Here is a 17,683-nt window from a genome sequence, read left to right as displayed (position 1 = left end):
AAGAGATAACACTAAAGGTAGAATGACCATGAGTCTCTCTCCACTCTAAACGAGGTAAACTCGGTAAGGCTAAGGTCACAGTCTTGGCATGACAATCCAAGATAGCGTGGTAAGGTGATATCCAGTCCATCCCCAATATGACATCAAAATCAACCATGTCCAGTAGAAGCAAATCTACACGAGTCTCAAGACCCCTAATCACAACTATACATGAATGATGGACTCGATCTACTACAATAGAATTACCCACCGGTGTAGACACATAAACAGGAGCACTCAAAGAATCACTAGGCATGACCAGATACGATGTAAAATAAGACGACACATATGAGTATTTAGATCCTGGATCAAACAAAACTGAAGCATCTCTGCTACAAACCAGAACAGTACCTGTGATAACTGCATCAGAAGCGTCAACCTCGAGCCTGGCTGGAAGAGCATAACATCGGGGCTGGGCCCCACCACCCTGAACCACATCTCTGGGATGGCCTGCTACTGGATGGCCTCCGCCTCTAGCTACCTGACCTCCACCTCTAATATCTCTACCTCCACCTCTAGCACCTCTACCTCCACCCCTAGCTGGCGGAGTGGGCAGTGGAACACCTGGTGTCTGAACCATAGCATGAAAACCCTACTGCTAAGAACTGCTCGGTGCTCGAGGGCAATATCTAGCAATGTGCCTCGTGTCGCATAAGTAAAACAAGCCCTCGGCTGTTAGGGCTGACGACCCTGGAAACTTTGAAGTGGTAGTGCACTGATAGGAGCTGGTGGTGCACTATAGGACTGCTGATTAGAATACTGCATATGAGAACCACGACCACCTGAAGCACCATGAGAAACCTAAAGTGCTGACTGAAAAGGTCTAGAAGGATGGCGTCTACCATACGAATTCCTGCCTCCCAATGAGGTACCACTGAATCTGCCTGAATAACGAGGCCTCTTGTCAGACCCCTGACCACCTCCCTGCGATAGAACCATATCAACTGTCCTGGCTACATTGGTCACCTCCTGAAAGGAAATCTCACTCCCCATATCCTTGGCCATCTGAAATCGAATAGGCTGGATAAGTCCCTCAATGGACCTCATCACTCTCTCTCTCTCTCTCTCTCTCTCTCTCTCTCTCTCTCTCTCTCTCTCGGTGGGAAGTATGATAAGAGCATGATGAGCCAAGTCAATGAATCTGGTCTCATGCTGAGTAACGATCATAAAACCCTGCTGGAGACGCTCAAACTGCCTCTAATAGGCCTCTATCTGAGTGATGGGGAGAAACTTCTCTAGAAATAGCTGAGTAAACTGCTTCCAAATCAAAGCTGGTGATCCGGCTGGTCTAGCCAAACAATAGTCTCTCCACCAAGTCTTGGTGGACCCAGATAAGCGAAAAGTAGCAAAATCGACCCCATTGGTCTCCACTATCCCTATGTTCCTAAGAAACTCATGACAACTGTCTGGATAATGCTGGGGATCCTCAGAAGATGCACCGCTGAAAGTAGTAGTGAAGAGCTTGGTGAACTTGTCCAATCTCTACAAAGCATCGGCAGACATAACTGCTCCATCACCGGTCTGAGCTACCACACCCGGCTGAACTGCTCCAATTGGTTAAGCTGCTGGAGTCTGAAACTGGGGAGCCATCTGCTCCGGAGTGCGAGTAGCAGGAGTCTAGGCTCTTCCTCCAACCCGAGAGACGGTTGGTGCTATAGGAAGTAAGTCTGCCCGGGTAACACACTCCATAAGTCCTACTAGGCGGACCAGAGCATCCTGGAGTACTGGGGTAGCAATAAACCCCTATGGTACCTAAGTTGGGCCCACCGGAATTGTCTGGGCCGGAACTTCATCATTAAAGTCAACCCGAGGCTCCGTCGCTGTTCTAGGCTAAGCTCTGCCCATACCTTGGCCCCTAGCACGGCCTCGCCCTTGCCCTATGCCCCTCATGAAACCTACTATTGGGGGCTCGGGCTGCTGGTCGGTGGATGCGGAAGCGCGTGTTCTCGCCATCTGCGAAAGAACAGAGTAGAAATTCAATTAGCATTGAGAAACCAAACCGCACGACATGAAGGAATAAATGTGAAGTTTTTTCCTAACTCTGTAGCCTCTAGGGATAAATACAGACGTCTCCGTACCGATCCCTCAGACTCTACTAAGCTTGTCTGTGAACTGTGAGACCTATGAAACCTAGAGCTCTGATACCAACTTGTCACGACCCGAATTTCCTACCCTCGGGAGTCGTGATGGTGCCTACTAGTGAAAGCTAGGCAAACCAACCAACTAAACTATTTACCTTGTTTCCATTTTTAGTCCTTTAACAATTATGAAGCAATAATGTGTAGGTAGCGGAATTTATAACAAGCGGAAGAAAAGCAATAAAACTATTTGAATATACATCCAATACAACTGTTTGAAGAACGACTACCCATAACTGGTGTCATAGCTTCACAGACTGTTTAGGAGTACTACAAATAAAGGTCTGAATGAATTAAATACAACACTGTCTCTGGAAATACATGAAAGAAACATGAATAGTAGATAGAAGGAGACGCCAAGGCCTGCGGACGCCTGCAGGACTACCTCGAATCCCTGGTGAACAAGAAACAATAATTTCACTGCGGTCCGAAGTCTACAACACAGGGATCTACACAAAAGAGTGCAGAGTGTAGTATCAGCACAACCGACCACATGTGCTGGTAAGTGCCTAGCCTAACCTCGGCGAAGTAGTGACGAGACTAGGACCAGAATACCAAATAAACCTGTGCAGTTAAATCGTATACATCGAAAACAAAAGTAGATAATGACAATTAAAATTGGGTGGGGGAAACATGCTTCGGGGAGTAACAGGTAACAACAGAACGACAGTAGAGAGAGATAAGGAATGTCATAAATCAATTACCAGCAAAAAATAAGGAAATAGAAGAAACAGGCACACACGTAATACCGTTGCAGGCGTGCAACCCGATCTCATTTCATTTATTACCGTTGCAGGTGTGCAACCCGCTCCCATTTCACATATTACCGTTGCAGGCGTACAACCCGCTCTCATTTCACATATTACCGTTAGCAGGCGTGCAACTCGCTCCTATTTCACATATTACCGTTGCAGGCATGCAACCCGCTCCCATTTTATATATTACCGTTGCAGGCGTGCAATCCGCTCCCATTTCACATATTACCGTTGCAAGCGTGCAACCCGCTCCCATTTCTTTTGTCAACACCAATCAAAAAGAAGAGTCCGGCAAGGGATCAATAATATCAAACAAACATCCTGGCAAGGGAACAATAATATGACAATAACATCCCGGCAAGGTAACAATAATGGTAATAATATCCCGGCAAGAGAACAATAATAATAATAATAATATGTGAAGCGCAATAAATCACAACAGAGTCATAACAATTACAATACAAGACTCACAGGCATGTTTGACACCGACATATAGATACTCGTCACCATGCCTATACGTCGTACTCCACAATTAACACGTAGCAAATAAGACATGACTCATAATCCCTCAAGCTAAGGTTAGACCAAACACTTACCTCGATGCCACGAACACAATTCAAGTCTCAATTATCGTTTTACCTCTTGATTCCACCACCAATTCATTCGTATCTAGCCACAAGTTACTTAGTTACGTCAATAAATGCTAAATGAATCAATTCTAATGCATGAAAATAAGTTTTCCAAAATTTTACCCAAAAAGTCAAAAATCACCCTCGGGCCCACATGGTCAAACCCGAGGTTCGAACCCGATTACCCATTCCCCCACGAACCCAAATATATAATTTATTTTGAAATCAGATCTCAAATCGAGGTCCAATTCCCCAATTTTGAAAAACCTAGGTTCTACCCAAAACACCCAATTTTCCCCAGAAAATCATTGATTTTGAGTTGAAATCATGTGAAAAGATGTTAAAGATTGAAGAAAACTAGTTAAAAATCACTTACAATCGATTAGGAAGAGAAGTTGCCTTTGAAAAATCGCCCTAGAGAGTTTTGGTTTTGAAAGAGTGTGAAAAATGGTTGAAATGCGTCTAAGTTATGAATTTACAGGTTGCAGGTATCGCAATTGCGATCAGGGTTCGCAATTGCAAACCCAGACTCTGCTAAGCTCGCATTTGCGAAGTCGGATTTGCGAACATCCCGAAGACAGGCCCAAATGGGGAGCTATCGCATTTGCGAAGAAAAATCTCACATTTGCGAGGAAGGGCTGGCCCGGGCTATTTCGCATTTGCGACTCAGCCCTCGCATTTGCAAGCCAGCAATAGAACAGCTGAAACCTGCAATTTCCCAAGTCTAAAATCCACCCGGTGGCCTATCCAAAACTCACCCGAGCTCTCGGGGCTCCAAACCAAACATGCACACCAACCTAAAAACATCATACAGACTTGCTCGTGCATTCAAATTACCAAAAGAACATCAACAACTATGAATTTAGCATCAAAATCATGAAATTTCTTGAGAACATCAAATTTCCCAATTTTCTCAAATAAGGTCCGATTAATATTATTTCAAGTCAGTTCCTTACCAAATTTCACAGGTTCAACTCAAGTCATATATAAGACCTGTACCGGGCTCCGATACCAAAATACGGGCCCGATACCATCAAACTCTTAAACACATTTCACTTTCAAAAACTCATAAATATTTCAGAAAGTAATTTTCTTCAAAAATTCATTTCTCGGGCTTGGGACCTCGGAATTCGATTCCGGGCATACGCCCAAGTCCCATATTTTCCTACGGAACCTCCGAGACCGTCAAATCACGGATCCGGATCCGTTTACCCAAAATATTGACCGAAGTCAATTTAAATCCATTTTAAAGTCAAAATTCATTATTTTTCACAGATTTTCATATATTGGCTTTCCGACCACGCGCACGGACTGCGCACATAAATCCAGGTAGGACGAAAAGAGGTTTTTAAGGCCTCGGAATGCAGAATTCATTTCTAAAATAAATGATGACCTTTTGGGTCATCACACAAAGAGATATAATATAGACAATTTACCCTAATACAAGAATCAGTGGTTGATTCTATGACTCGAACCCGTGATTTATAGGTCACGTGAAAACAACTTTACCATTGCTTCAAGATTCTTCTTCCAAAGACATTCAAAATTTTATCAATGATATAAGAACTAATGTTTTTCAACACTTTATGTAACATGGCGGGAGTTACCATTTTAACTTTGGCTCATACCTCATATATGTATTAAATTTTTATTTAATATATGTAAATAATATATTCAGAACCCAATAAACTTTTTTTTTTAGATCTTCAACTCGAAACACAACGTAAGATCTTATTTACTTTTACAATAAAAAAAAAGTAGGAAAGCTCGTGTTGTTTATTAATATCAAAATATGTAATGTAGCTATTAGCTATTTGTAATTTGAGTTTCCAAAGTTTAAAAATCTATCTTTAAATTGATAAAAGTGACATTCAGTCCCAATTTAGTTTAATAGCTCCTATCACATGGAATTGGCATAAGTATATGGTACGAACCTTTTATAGGAAAATATTTTCCTATAGATAAGTCATCTTTATAAATTAGACAAATTCATAATGATATTTAATGACTACTTTATTAATACTTAATAGGATTGAAGCTCGAACCGCGATCAATGTTGCTGTATTATTATCATCATTATTATTATTATTATTATTATTATTATTATTATTATTATTATTATTATTTTATTATTTTTTGGATTTGGAATTGTAGAAAGTTTTTTTTTTTTTGGCATTCTTATCTGTAAATCAGTGGCTTTTGTGGTATTATGACACATTACTTTTCGGGAAAGATAATAAAATATTGACTACAAATGGAAAGTGGTCCTAATGAATATAGACCGTTCAATCAAAAGGTTTCTCCTTTTCTATTTTTTTTTAAGAATTAATCCAAATTGTGGCTCTTTTAATCGTGTAAATTAAAAATAATCGGCATATGTATAATATATATATAATTCATGTATTATATATGTTTAATTATGTATATCAAGTAGAAAAATAAACAACGTATCTTGCCGGTTATTTGTGTTAAAATATTTTAGATCACTCTTTTCAACAAGAAGATATGTTGCAATGTCTATCAAAATTAGAGATTCAAGTTTTAACTTTGAATTGTATCTCATGTAACTTTTTTTTTTCCTAATTGGTGATTATGTATTTTAATTGTTATTCTCTATGTGAAAAACTGATAGGCCAAATCAAGTTTCATTATATCTGATAAAGTTAATATTATTAGAAAACAAATATATAATCCATGTGAAAGAATATATTTATACTATACTATAATAAAAAGAAAAAAAAATTCTGACGATATCATTGTCCTTCAGAAAATATCTAAAAGTTTAATCACCTAAAATTAACAATACCATACGTACAATTCAAGGCAATTTTTTTCTTTTATTCTTTCCGTGGTTGAGAACAAAATATTTATGTACTGTAATTGAACACAAAAACAACTTGACCTTTCGTGCCTCTTTCAGAATCAATTCCTATTGAACATGGTACAACTCATTATTCATTTCCTTGAGACAAAATACAACTATGTGTTTGTTTTATTTAGGGCAAAGATTACTTTTATCCGTGGCCGAAACAATTTATATTCGGTAGTCGTAAAAATGTACAAAATTTATATATTTTTGTATATAACATAAATAAATGCATATATTTAAAGAACATATATAATTTTCGACTATTATTTTGAAAGTAATTGTACAATGTCATTTTTTTCCTTTTACTTGTGGTTCACTTTTTCATATTGTAACATTTGGTTAAATAACAATAATTGCATTAAACAATAGTCATGTATGGATCCAAATTTGGACGACCACGACCGTTGATGAATACGACAAACGACGAGATCCTCGTAGCTCGACGTCCTGTGGAGGATGACGGACAAGCGAGCAGAGACTGCACGACTTTTACAGAAATAGAGGTCCATTAGGGGGCATTAGGAATATTCTTTCGAATATTCCCTATGATTTGTCTTTTAGGGCTTAGAAGGGATTTGTGCCTTGTATATAGCGGAGAAACAATCTTTTAAAACTCTCTCATTTTTTGCTTTTCCAGCTAAGAACACTAACTATAATATTCGCCTACATGATCAATTAGTATCTTTAATGTTCGATCATTCATCTTCATGAGATCAAGAAATATTATCCATTGTGTTCACCTTGTATAACTTTCGTTCTAGAGATTATTATACTTAGCTCAAATTTAACCCTTTATCTTTTTTAATTGATTTGTTCAAAAGGGTTACAATATCTTTTGAGTCAAACAAGTCCTATGTCAATAGCATTATACATTCATGGTCCATGATCTTTGGAGATTACAAGAATCTAACTTTGACCAAGGAAGTTTTCGTAATTTTTTTGTATATTTAAGTAGAAAAGGACGAAAAAAAAAAAGTAGAAAAGGACGAAATGCGTCTGTCTCAATTAGTGAAATACATCATCAATCGGTAAGTCGCTAGTTAGTTAAATAAGAGAAACAAATCAAGCAAAAAAACATTTTTTTTTTAAATTTTGTTTCTCAAGTTGAGGATTATCTCTGGGATCATTGATTAGAAATCTATGGATGAAAAAATAATAATACAAAACAGTGCCACTTCTATTTAAACAAAGAGGACGAACCAATTCAGAGGCAGACGCACACTTTAGCAAGAGAGGTAACCGGCACTCGATAACTTTCGCAAAAAATTCATATGTATATATTTGTAAATGTCTTTAAGAAATAGTCAAATATTAGCTTAGGCCCCCATATCAATCTCTGTAAGCAGTAGTAAATTTATATTGAATGTCATGGTGCTCCGCGATCACTGAATCTTGAGTCCGCCTATGCGAACCATTACAAATTTCGTCAATTGATGGCACAAATTGAATTTAGATTACAAGGATCACGACTTCATCAATTAGGTGTTTGAGTATAAAATTCAGATTACAACAATTAGATGACTTGCCTTGGTAAGATAAGTACTATCCGTACAATAGTAATTACTCATTTGTTTACTTTTATAACCATTAAAACAAACTTAAAAAGAAGAAATAATTTGATGAACAAAATTATTGTACAATAAATAAAATTAAAGTTTTATACACTTAATAAGATAAACTAATACTTGTACAATTATGTTGCTTAAAAAAATATTTATATATAATATTATTTAATAAGTAGTACTTTCTCCGTTCAATTCTACTTGACATACATACTAAAAATAGATTTTCATTTTTACTTGTCACTTTACTCATATCAAGAGAATGCAATTTTTTTTTATGTTATACTCACAGTATTTATTACTCATTTTAAGTCATTTTTCAAATCCAATAAAATATGCATTAATTAAAATGAGTATCATGATAAATTATATACTTTATTTATTATATTTTAAGGGGCGTAAAAAATCAAAACGTATCAAGTAAAAGTGAACGAGAGTATTTTATAAATAATGAAGAATAAATGTTAAATGACTTATTAGGAGAAAAATTGTCATAAAAAACATCATTGTTGCGAATCTATATGATGAGCTGACTTGTCAGCAGAAAGCAAGTAGGAACTAGAGGTTCAATGGATATTCGAAAACCGACTAAATCGACTGTATCGTACCTCACCGAACCGATTTTTAGGTTTCTTTTTAAGAAACCGTAGGTTTTTATATAAATATATAACCGCACCGATAATTAGGGTAAGTTTTTTATTTTATAAAAATAAACCGAAAAAAACCCGAACCGTACCGAATAAATTTTATATGTAAAAAATATATTTATTTAGTAAGTTTAAAAATAATAATGCATTAAATTTTCTTTGAGCCTTGGAATTATGAAAACTATTACAAACCAACAAGTAATTAAACTCAAAATACTAATTCCTAAAACCTATTATGCTACTTCTACTTAAACTAAGTTATTTCAAGTATCTTTATGCAATTATGAGTAGCAAACTACAATGTATTGAATATGTTTCCTTTCATATAATTTAGATTTATCTTTTTGAATATTTAATATTCTATAGACTTTATTCTTGAGTCCCAGCTTGGTATATCTTTCAACTCGTGTGATTAATATTTTCTTTGTCTTTGTTTGATTTTTTTTACGCTGTTGTAGAATAGTTGATGGATCTATACTCTAGCCATATTTTTTTTTTAATTCATCACTCTTTAAACAGTAAAAATGTCTAGAGAGTTTTGCTAATGCAATTCTACTTCTACTGGTGAATTTCACATGATATTAAAAAAATACCGAAAATTAACCGAACCGTACCGATACCGAAGAGAAACCAACATGATTGAGACGGTTTTGAAAAGTCTAATTTTGATTATACATAATAGAATAACCAAAAAATTGGTATGATACAAATTTTATAAAATAACCGAACAAACCGAACTATTGTTGTGGGAACCACAGACAAAAAACTAAGGATAGTGCCGCACCTTTTAGTTCCCCGTGCCGCATTAGCCATTCTTTTTCTTTCAATCTGCTTCAGTACTCACTCCCAAAGCTCAACAGAATAAAAGAAAGGTAAAAAAAAAAAAGCAAAGAAATTAAAGACATGGCAATCAAAGAGTTGTAGCCGCCCCAGCACGCCAAAAAATTATTTTTGTGACACCCAATTACTATATATATCTTGAAAAACTTCCCTCAATTTCCAGTCCAAACCCTACAAATTGTCTGTTTCTTTTTACTGAGCCAAGGTATCAGCTTTTCTTCACTTTTATGCTGGTTTCAGTTAGTTTTTTAATCAAGATTCAATTTTTATGCAGTACCCATGATTTTTTTCTCTGTTATAGTTGCATGTTATGTTGAATCCCCCCCCCCCCCCCTCTTTAAGTTGGTTTTGTTAATCAAGATTCAACTTTTCTGCAATACCCATGTTTTCCCCCCTGTTATTGTTGCATGTTCTGTTTAGTGTTTTTTCCCCTCTTTGAGTTGGTGTTGTTAATCAAGATTCAGTTTTTCTGCAAACCCCATGATTTTTTAATGGTTGTTTTTTTTGTTCTCTTGCTAGTTTTGTAGTAATGATTGTTAATTGCTCATGGGTGTTGATGGTATTGATGAAAGATTCAAAATTTATAGTACTTGTTAATAAGTGCTTTAGTAATGTGGTCGGTACTTGTGTCCTAGAGTAGACTGCTATACTAGTTTCAGTTTTTTTCTAGTTCCTCAAGTAATTTAAGTGCCAAGTTAAATTGCATTGTGTAAGATTGCATTCGTCGATATGGGATTTTAGTATACTTAATGCAAGACAGAAATATCACGACACATGGAATTTGTTGTGTCCACATAATCCATATGGAATGAGAAGGGGGGAATGTTTGGTAGAAAGGCTAATCTACGGTATGTAAATTTCTGAAGTACTGTGATTTCAAATGTTAATGTTGTTTCTATAGTATATATCAGCTTATATTCATCCCGATCTGAGCTTGTTGGTGGGTAGTTGGTTTGGCTCTATCCAATTGTATACAACTATGTTCCTGCTTAACTAAGAGGTGAGAAGTTTATCCTACCATGTATCGCAGAGAAATGTTATGCTTTGTCTTCCTGAGGAACTAAAGTATTGTGTTCAATTTGACGGTCATTCTGAATTTGACCAAACTATTTTTATCTTAAGACGTCCTGAAAGGCTTGACACTATTTCACTGGTAATTTTATTATTAAATTTGTACTGGTTTCAAGAATTCAAATTATTTGACTAATAATAGTTACTCTTAATTATTATATTAATACTCTTGTACAACCACTCATGTAATCCACAAGTCAAAATATAATTTGAACCGGTGGCGGAACCACATGTAGTTGACACCCTTCGTCCGAAAATTAGAATGTGTGGCTAAGTAATTTTCTTTGGCTTATTCGTGGATTTGCTTCTTTATATTTTGACCCCCCTAGTGAAAATCCTGGCTCAGCCTTTTGAACTCAAATGGTATGACGTGAGAAGAGATGGAGGGAGTACATGCTTCTTGTTAAAAGTGGTTGAACATCAGTTTCTCCTGTGATTTTCAGGCACAAAGAATGGCCTTGATGTCTCAGGCAGGTTCTTCACATTGCATTTACTCTGAAAAGATGAAATGTATAAGTGGACACAGCAGCATCACGAGCAATATGGAGATGCTCAAAATGAAGGACATATGCTTTGGCAATATTTCTTCACGGAATTCCTCAAAACCAATGCAAGGGATTTACTTGGACCGCGTTGGGGTGGAACGTAGGCGAGGACGCTTGGCAATTGTTGCTGCAAGTCCTCCAACAGAGGATGCCGTTGTTGCAGCAGAGCCATTAACAAAAGAAGACCTTGTAGCTTATCTTGCTTCTGGATGCAAATCCAAAGAAAAATGGAGGTTCAAAGTTTAGCTTTTCTTAGTGTGCTTAAATTTCAGTTGCATATAGTTTGCCAAAAAGATGAATAATCATTTTCTCATTTGTCCATTATAAGTAGATTAGTTAGTTCATTCATCACATATATGCCAAGCATGTTGAGTAATTTATGGATTTTTTCATCACTTACGTATTTTTGTTATACGACTCATTTGTTGTGCCAAAATTCTTTCTTGACCTTCTATTGTAGTCTATGATATGGTAAATATATTTTACACCTTTTGCATGTCATTATTTTTTTTGATCATGTGGGTAAATTTTCACTTTCCATAAAAATAAATAAATAAATTATTGTAACCGTTCTCACTGTCATGCATTTGCCAAATGTGGGTACCAGGGAATTAAGACTTGATCACAGTATTTCTACACCGAACTAACAAGTTGTATCATTTGGGATCCACTTTTCATGGATCATGTATTTTTGCATAGATTTGGTGATAAGGTTTCTGCTTCACGAGTAATTTGAATATTTCATATTACTTGACTGTGTATTTAGACCATATTAATCAGTTCAACCTTTCTTGTTCTCTGAAAACTCCATGAGCAGGATAGGCACTGAACATGAAAAGTTTGGTTTCGAGTTTGGAACTCTGCGACCCATGAAGTATGAACAAATAGCTGAATTACTAAATGGTATTGCCGAGCGATTTGATTGGGAAAAAGTAATGGAGGGTGACAACATTATTGGCTTGAAACAGGTAGAACATGAACTTGGTGTTTTTATGCAAACTTTGGTCTAAGTTATTATAGGATGTATTCATCATGGCTCTATACAATGTATTCTGTAACTTAGCATGAATAGAAGCACCATTCCTGATTCATTTTTTTTCTTCTAAGTGTACTGTAGTAACTGTTCTGACTTTACTTTAACATAATTGGTGGATAAATTTGCACCGCGTTCGAACAGGGAAAGCAAAGCATATCACTGGAACCTGGTGGTCAGTTTGAGCTTAGTGGTGCACCACTTGAAACACTGCATCAAACTTGTGCAGAGGTTAATTCACATCTTTACCAGGTTCGTACTTTTGAAACTCCGTCAGTTTCTTTTCTAGTGAAATATTGGGCAATTAAAGATCGATTGAACTAAGGGGATTGGAACGAAAGGGAATCTTATTCTTTTGAGTTGGAGAAATCCTCCGAATGTGTTGGCCAGTTTTTGCTTCCAGGAAGCGGTTGATGACTTATTTTGGTACCGGAATTTTCTCAGTGTGTGCCTGCTAGTATGCTTGCTGAAGCACGTACTCCCCCCCCCCACCACCCCAGGAAAAAGCTGCACAGATGAACTTTAAGTTTTGCTGATTTGTAAAAGTTTTCGCTGACAGGTTAAAGCTGTTGCAGAGGAAATGGGAATTGGATTCTTAGGAACTGGATTCCAGCCAAAGTGGGGGCTGAAAGATATACCAGTAATGCCGAAGGTAAAAACAATATTCTGATCTATGTTGTAACCAAAAAATTTGTCCAGCGTGCTGGTACCCTAGCATCTTATCCCTTTGAGACTGCTACTTTAACAGTGAAAAGATGTTCACAAGTTTGTACATGACCATTTCACATTTGTTCAGCATGTCAAGTGCAGTAGAAGCCTGTTTCTATTGCAATTTGAAGAGAGATCTCTTTTTTGCGCCTCCTTCTAATTATGAAAACGAGGAATACGTCTTCTAGTATCTCATCAACATTGATATCTCTAGGAGGTCAGGAGAGACAGATGAAATATTGTTCCAATGATTACTTAGTCAGATTGACGTTTCAGATGTTGCTTGTCCACATCTTATCCTTTAGAAGCTGCAGAGGACAAGTATATAAAGGTGTAAAACTGTAATTAGTGCCATTTGAGCTGATCATTCATCGTCATCTCCATTAGGCAAATTTAGATTAATAGCAAAGCACTTAATAGTAAACCCGATTCCAGGACCAGATCTAGTAAGTGTTTTCCAATAATTGGAAATTATCAAGAGATCTTGCCTACGATTTTATCCTGCACAGTCTTCACAATTTAGAAATGCAACTAGACTTCCCCCACTAGCTTCTTTTATGTTCTGTTTTCTTTAGTTATTTACTTTAACAAAGCCAGAACTATGATATTTTATTTTGATTTGCAGCTGTAATTTAAAAATAGTGCTATTCATATTCTATACAACATCTTGTGCTTCTCACACATCAATGCTATGTGTCTTGTGTCTGGTCTTTTAGCTCTGAAAGATATATCTAGTTATGGCTTCTTTTTTCAAGTATAATTTGACCACTGAGATCTGCAATCAGCTGGTTTTTTCACTGACAAAGCACTTTGACTCAGGGGAGATACGAGATTATGAGAAATTACATGCCCAAAGTTGGCTCACTTGGGCTAGATATGATGTTTAGAACATGCACTGTTCAGGTATGCTAAATGGTTCTATTTTTCTCTTCGTTTTTTTGCTCTTTTCATTTTGATGGGATGTCATTACCCCTTGGCTATTGGACTGTGTACCACTGTGCAATATTCAAAAGCTATTTTTAACTCTTTTCTTTTTGCGCATGCCCTGCATGGTAACATACATTTGTAAGCTGAACCGGTATCTATGAATTTGTTGTTGAACAGGTAAATCTGGACTTCAGTTCTGAAGCTGACATGATCAGAAAGTTTCGTGCTGGTCTTGCCTTGCAGCCTGTATGGAACCTTTGTCCTTTCTCTTTCTACATGGAAGTTATGTAGTTACTTTAATTAAACTATTTAATGAAACAGATTGCTACAGCTCTCTTTGCTAATTCACCTTTCACTGAAGGAAAACCTAATGGTTATCTCAGCATGAGAAGGTATGTGTATTAAAATACTGTTCTTGTTGCTCTGAGGAATATAATCAGACTTGTACATAACAAATCTTTGTTTGTTTCACCAGCCACATTTGGACCGATACAGATAATAACCGTGCCGGGATGCTTCCCTTCGTCTTTGATGACTCTTTTGGGTAAGTTTCTCTTCAAATACTTAAAGTTTCTTGAGTCATGACATATTACTTTCTGTCTTCAGTCGAGATTATTTTTTTTGATAGAGTAGGAGTGCAACTTGTAGGGGCATTAGGAACCATATTAACATTTCCTTTCTCTTTTAGTATTTTTAAGATGAATCCCTTGTCTTTTAAAAAAAAAGTAATTCAACCTTTTGACTTGTAAAAAAAGTTAATTCAACTTATACTTCTACGTTCCGATGCATTTGAATGGTCAGTTCCGATTATAAATGTTTCTTTCAATGGATTGCCTCAAATTTTAAGCTGCCTCATGATTTCTACTATTAGTTTTTGAGAGTTCTAAGAAGTAAAAGCGCGAACAGGTAATGACTTAATAAAAATTAACCTCTCAGCTGGTAATCATGTAAAAATGTTTGACACCTTCTCCTAGCAGTGGCCCTGAAGTTTAAGAATATAGCACTGTATGGAGGTCAGAGACCTCTTGCAAAAGAGCCTTGTAAATTTAATCTCGTATGTTGTGCTGGTGCACAACTATTTTGTTCTTGAGACCACTTGAAGGCGGCATTTCTGTTTACTAGCAATAGACTTCACTTTTTCACATGCTGAATTGAGTTCAGTAAATGCATGTATGCCTTCATATTATGATTTTTAGGTGGAATTGTGCATTCATCTTAGTTGTTACCTAAGGCTGCTGTGGGATAGTCATCTTTCAAAAGGCTTCTTGATTTGTCAGAAGAAAGCATGTTTACCCTTGTACTCTTAAGCCCATGGTCCTTTTGTTAAATGTATTTCACTATGAATGACCTTGTCCTACGTTATATAGTCGAGCTGGGTAAGGAAAATGGATTAAATTTATTGGAGTTCGAAATGTGTTGTCCGAACCTGCTTTGAGAACTGTTCAGCAGGGTTACATGATGTGTTAGGGATCAAATGAAGATTTGTATTTAATGTTAATGAATTCATTCCTTGACATCTCCAAAACTTCCATGGTTAGACTTCACTATCAAAGCAAACACTTTCTGTTCTAATGGGCACAGGTTTGAGCAGTATGTGGATTATGCACTTGACGTCCCTATGTATTTTGTCTATCGGAAGAAGAAGTATATTGATTGTGCTGGAATGTCTTTCCGGGTAAGTTATTTTGTGAACAGTACAGATTTGTATGTCATTCGCTTGTGCTTATTTAACAACGTTGCTGCAGGACTTCATGAATGGAAAACTTTCCCCTATTCCCGGCGACTACCCTACTCTTAATGATTGGGAGAATCACCTCACAACAATATTTCCTGAGGTGTGCAAGCTTCATCCGAGAAAATGTCCTTACCGCTGGTTTGTCTATGTATAGTTTATGAAAATATTAACTTGGGTTAACTTTATCAGGTGAGACTCAAAAGATATCTGGAAATGCGAGGTGCCGATGGAGGACCTTGGAGAAGGTTGTGTGCATTGCCTGCATTCTGGGTATGAAATCTGTTTCTCTAGGGATCATGATGTTGATTTTTGGAAAAAACAAGAAAGAAAAGAATGAAAGCTAGTATTATATTGTGACCTTAGAGATAGAAACAATAGTAGTTGCAGCAAGGGTTTGCCTAACCGCATCCACTTCCAACAATGGGAAAATAACGGAGAAAGGGAGAATAAGATATGGTTGTGCTCAGGGCGGAGCTAGAAGTTCGTATATGGGTTCGGCTGAACCCAATAGGTTTTGCTCAAATACTATATTTATGTTAAAAATTTCATTAAATATGTACAAATATTAAATTTAGAACCCCATTATTAGCACTTGAAGTTGTCGTTCTAAATCAAGAGCCCATAAAGTTGAAATCCCAGATCTGCCTCTGGTTGTGCTCACCTCCCCTCGCACTGAGAGGAACTTCTCCTGTTTGTTGGGACTGTTCAACGTTTCTTATGGGCTACTTTGAGCCCGATAGCTTAGTTAATCTTTTTTTTGGTTTAATTTCAAGGTGGGTATACTCTACGATGAGGTGTCTTTGCAAACCGTTTTGGATATGACGTCTGATTGGACTGCAGAAGAAAGAGAGATGTTGAGGAATAAGGTAATATATCCTATTACAGTTCTCTCTTTTCTCAAGCATGAACATTTGGACAAGCAAAATCATTCGAAAACAAAGAGGGGTAATGTATCATGGACTCTTCATCTGAAAAGCACACATTTGTTTTTCATCAAGTTATAATTTGCAGTTCTTCAGAATATGTCGTTTAAGAACTTATACAGAGTATTAGAGATGATTAATATCACCCGTTTTGGTAGGTGCCAACCAGCGGTTTGAAGACACCATTTCGAGATGGATTGCTTAAGCATGTTGCTCAAGATGTTGTCAAGTTGGCAAAGGTGGGGTTAAAGCTTCTAATGTTCCACTGCTCGCCATATATCTACATGTTTACTAACTTATTAATTGATTTCTGATCTTCAGGAAGGCTTGGAGAGAAGAGGCTATAAGGAAACAGGATTTTTGAACGAAGTAACCGAGGTAGTCAGAACAGGTAAGTAACTTCTTTAACAACTTAATCTAGTTGAGACATTATCCTTTTGAACTTGTGTTAGTATCTCTTTGCTTGTTCTCTGGATACAACACAATGTCAAAATGATACTACTTTCTTTATTTGGAATTCTAATCGAACTGTTCGCTGTACTTGACATGTATCATTTACTACTAATAGGTGTAACACCAGCTGAGAAGCTCCTGGAATTGTACCATGGGAAGTGGGGACGAAGCGTGGATCCAGTCTTTGAGGAGCTTCTCTACTGAAGTTATTTGAGAGTGCATTTCAATCCAGTCATTTCCTATGTTGTAAATGATTTCTCAATTTCTTTTTGAGAGTTATATCTGCGAATTTTGTCTATGGTGAGACAAATAATCTAGCTAGATTAAGATCTGTTACATGTATCATATGGCATGAAACGTCATATGTAGCTCTCACCTTGGATCTTATCAATCTGCTTCCAAATAGCATTTTTATACACTGGGACATACGTTTTTCCCAGAAGAGTAACATAGCCATGCAAAATGAAATAAATGAACTTTGGCTGACCACAATCACCAGCATTACTTGTTTTTGCTTAGGCTCTCCCTCTCTCTCTCTCTCGCTCTCCCACACAGCGCGCGCACACACACATACACCGGCGAGCATTTCTGAGTTAAATTCTTGAAAAGATAACCCCTCTTCAAATAAACAATCACTATATGTGATATACAAGAGACAAAATAAAGCAGAGGCTGCAAAATACTGCTTCAGGTTCTGATTGAAAGTTGCATAATGTCATTGAATGGTGCACCCTAATGTGTAGTTTTGTGGTCAATGTAGTGCATTAAGAACAATGGTTCAAATGCCATAGGAGGCCATAATACTATGT

General features: G+C 36.8%; 1 protein-coding gene across 1 annotated transcript; it reads left to right on the top strand.

Annotated features, from left to right (window-relative positions):
• The first annotated feature begins 9,441 nt into the window (after positions 1-9,441).
• On the top strand, positions 9,442-17,366 carry LOC104218213 (glutamate--cysteine ligase, chloroplastic). Its single transcript, XM_009768653.2, has 16 exons — positions 9,442-9,684; positions 10,994-11,328; positions 11,913-12,063; positions 12,273-12,380; positions 12,688-12,780; positions 13,656-13,739; positions 13,941-14,009; positions 14,085-14,155; positions 14,239-14,307; positions 15,345-15,438; positions 15,509-15,598; positions 15,688-15,768; positions 16,272-16,364; positions 16,580-16,660; positions 16,743-16,812; positions 16,990-17,366. Exons 2-16 carry the CDS (start codon positions 11,003-11,005, stop codon positions 17,076-17,078), a joined length of 1,569 nt encoding a protein of 522 aa, XP_009766955.1. The 5' UTR covers positions 9,442-9,684; positions 10,994-11,002; the 3' UTR covers positions 17,079-17,366.
• Positions 17,367-17,683: the final 317 nt, after the last annotated feature.

The sequence above is a fragment of the Nicotiana sylvestris genome, chromosome 8, assembly GCF_000393655.2.
Source record: "Nicotiana sylvestris chromosome 8, ASM39365v2, whole genome shotgun sequence".
NCBI lineage: Eukaryota > Viridiplantae > Streptophyta > Magnoliopsida > Solanales > Solanaceae > Nicotiana > Nicotiana sylvestris.
Note: the sequence above shows the minus strand (reverse complement) of the source record. Positions and strands in the feature narration are given on the sequence as shown.

Coding starts and splice junctions, on each gene's coding strand:
- LOC104218213 (XM_009768653.2), top strand. CDS start 11,003: ATGGCCTTGATGTCTCAGGCAGGTTCTTCACATTGCATTTACTCTGAA. Junction 12,064..12,272: donor ACATTATTGGCTTGAAACAG/GTAGAACATGAA, acceptor GCGTTCGAACAG/GGAAAGCAAAGCATATCACT. Junction 12,381..12,687: donor TTAATTCACATCTTTACCAG/GTTCGTACTTTT, acceptor TTTCGCTGACAG/GTTAAAGCTGTTGCAGAGGA.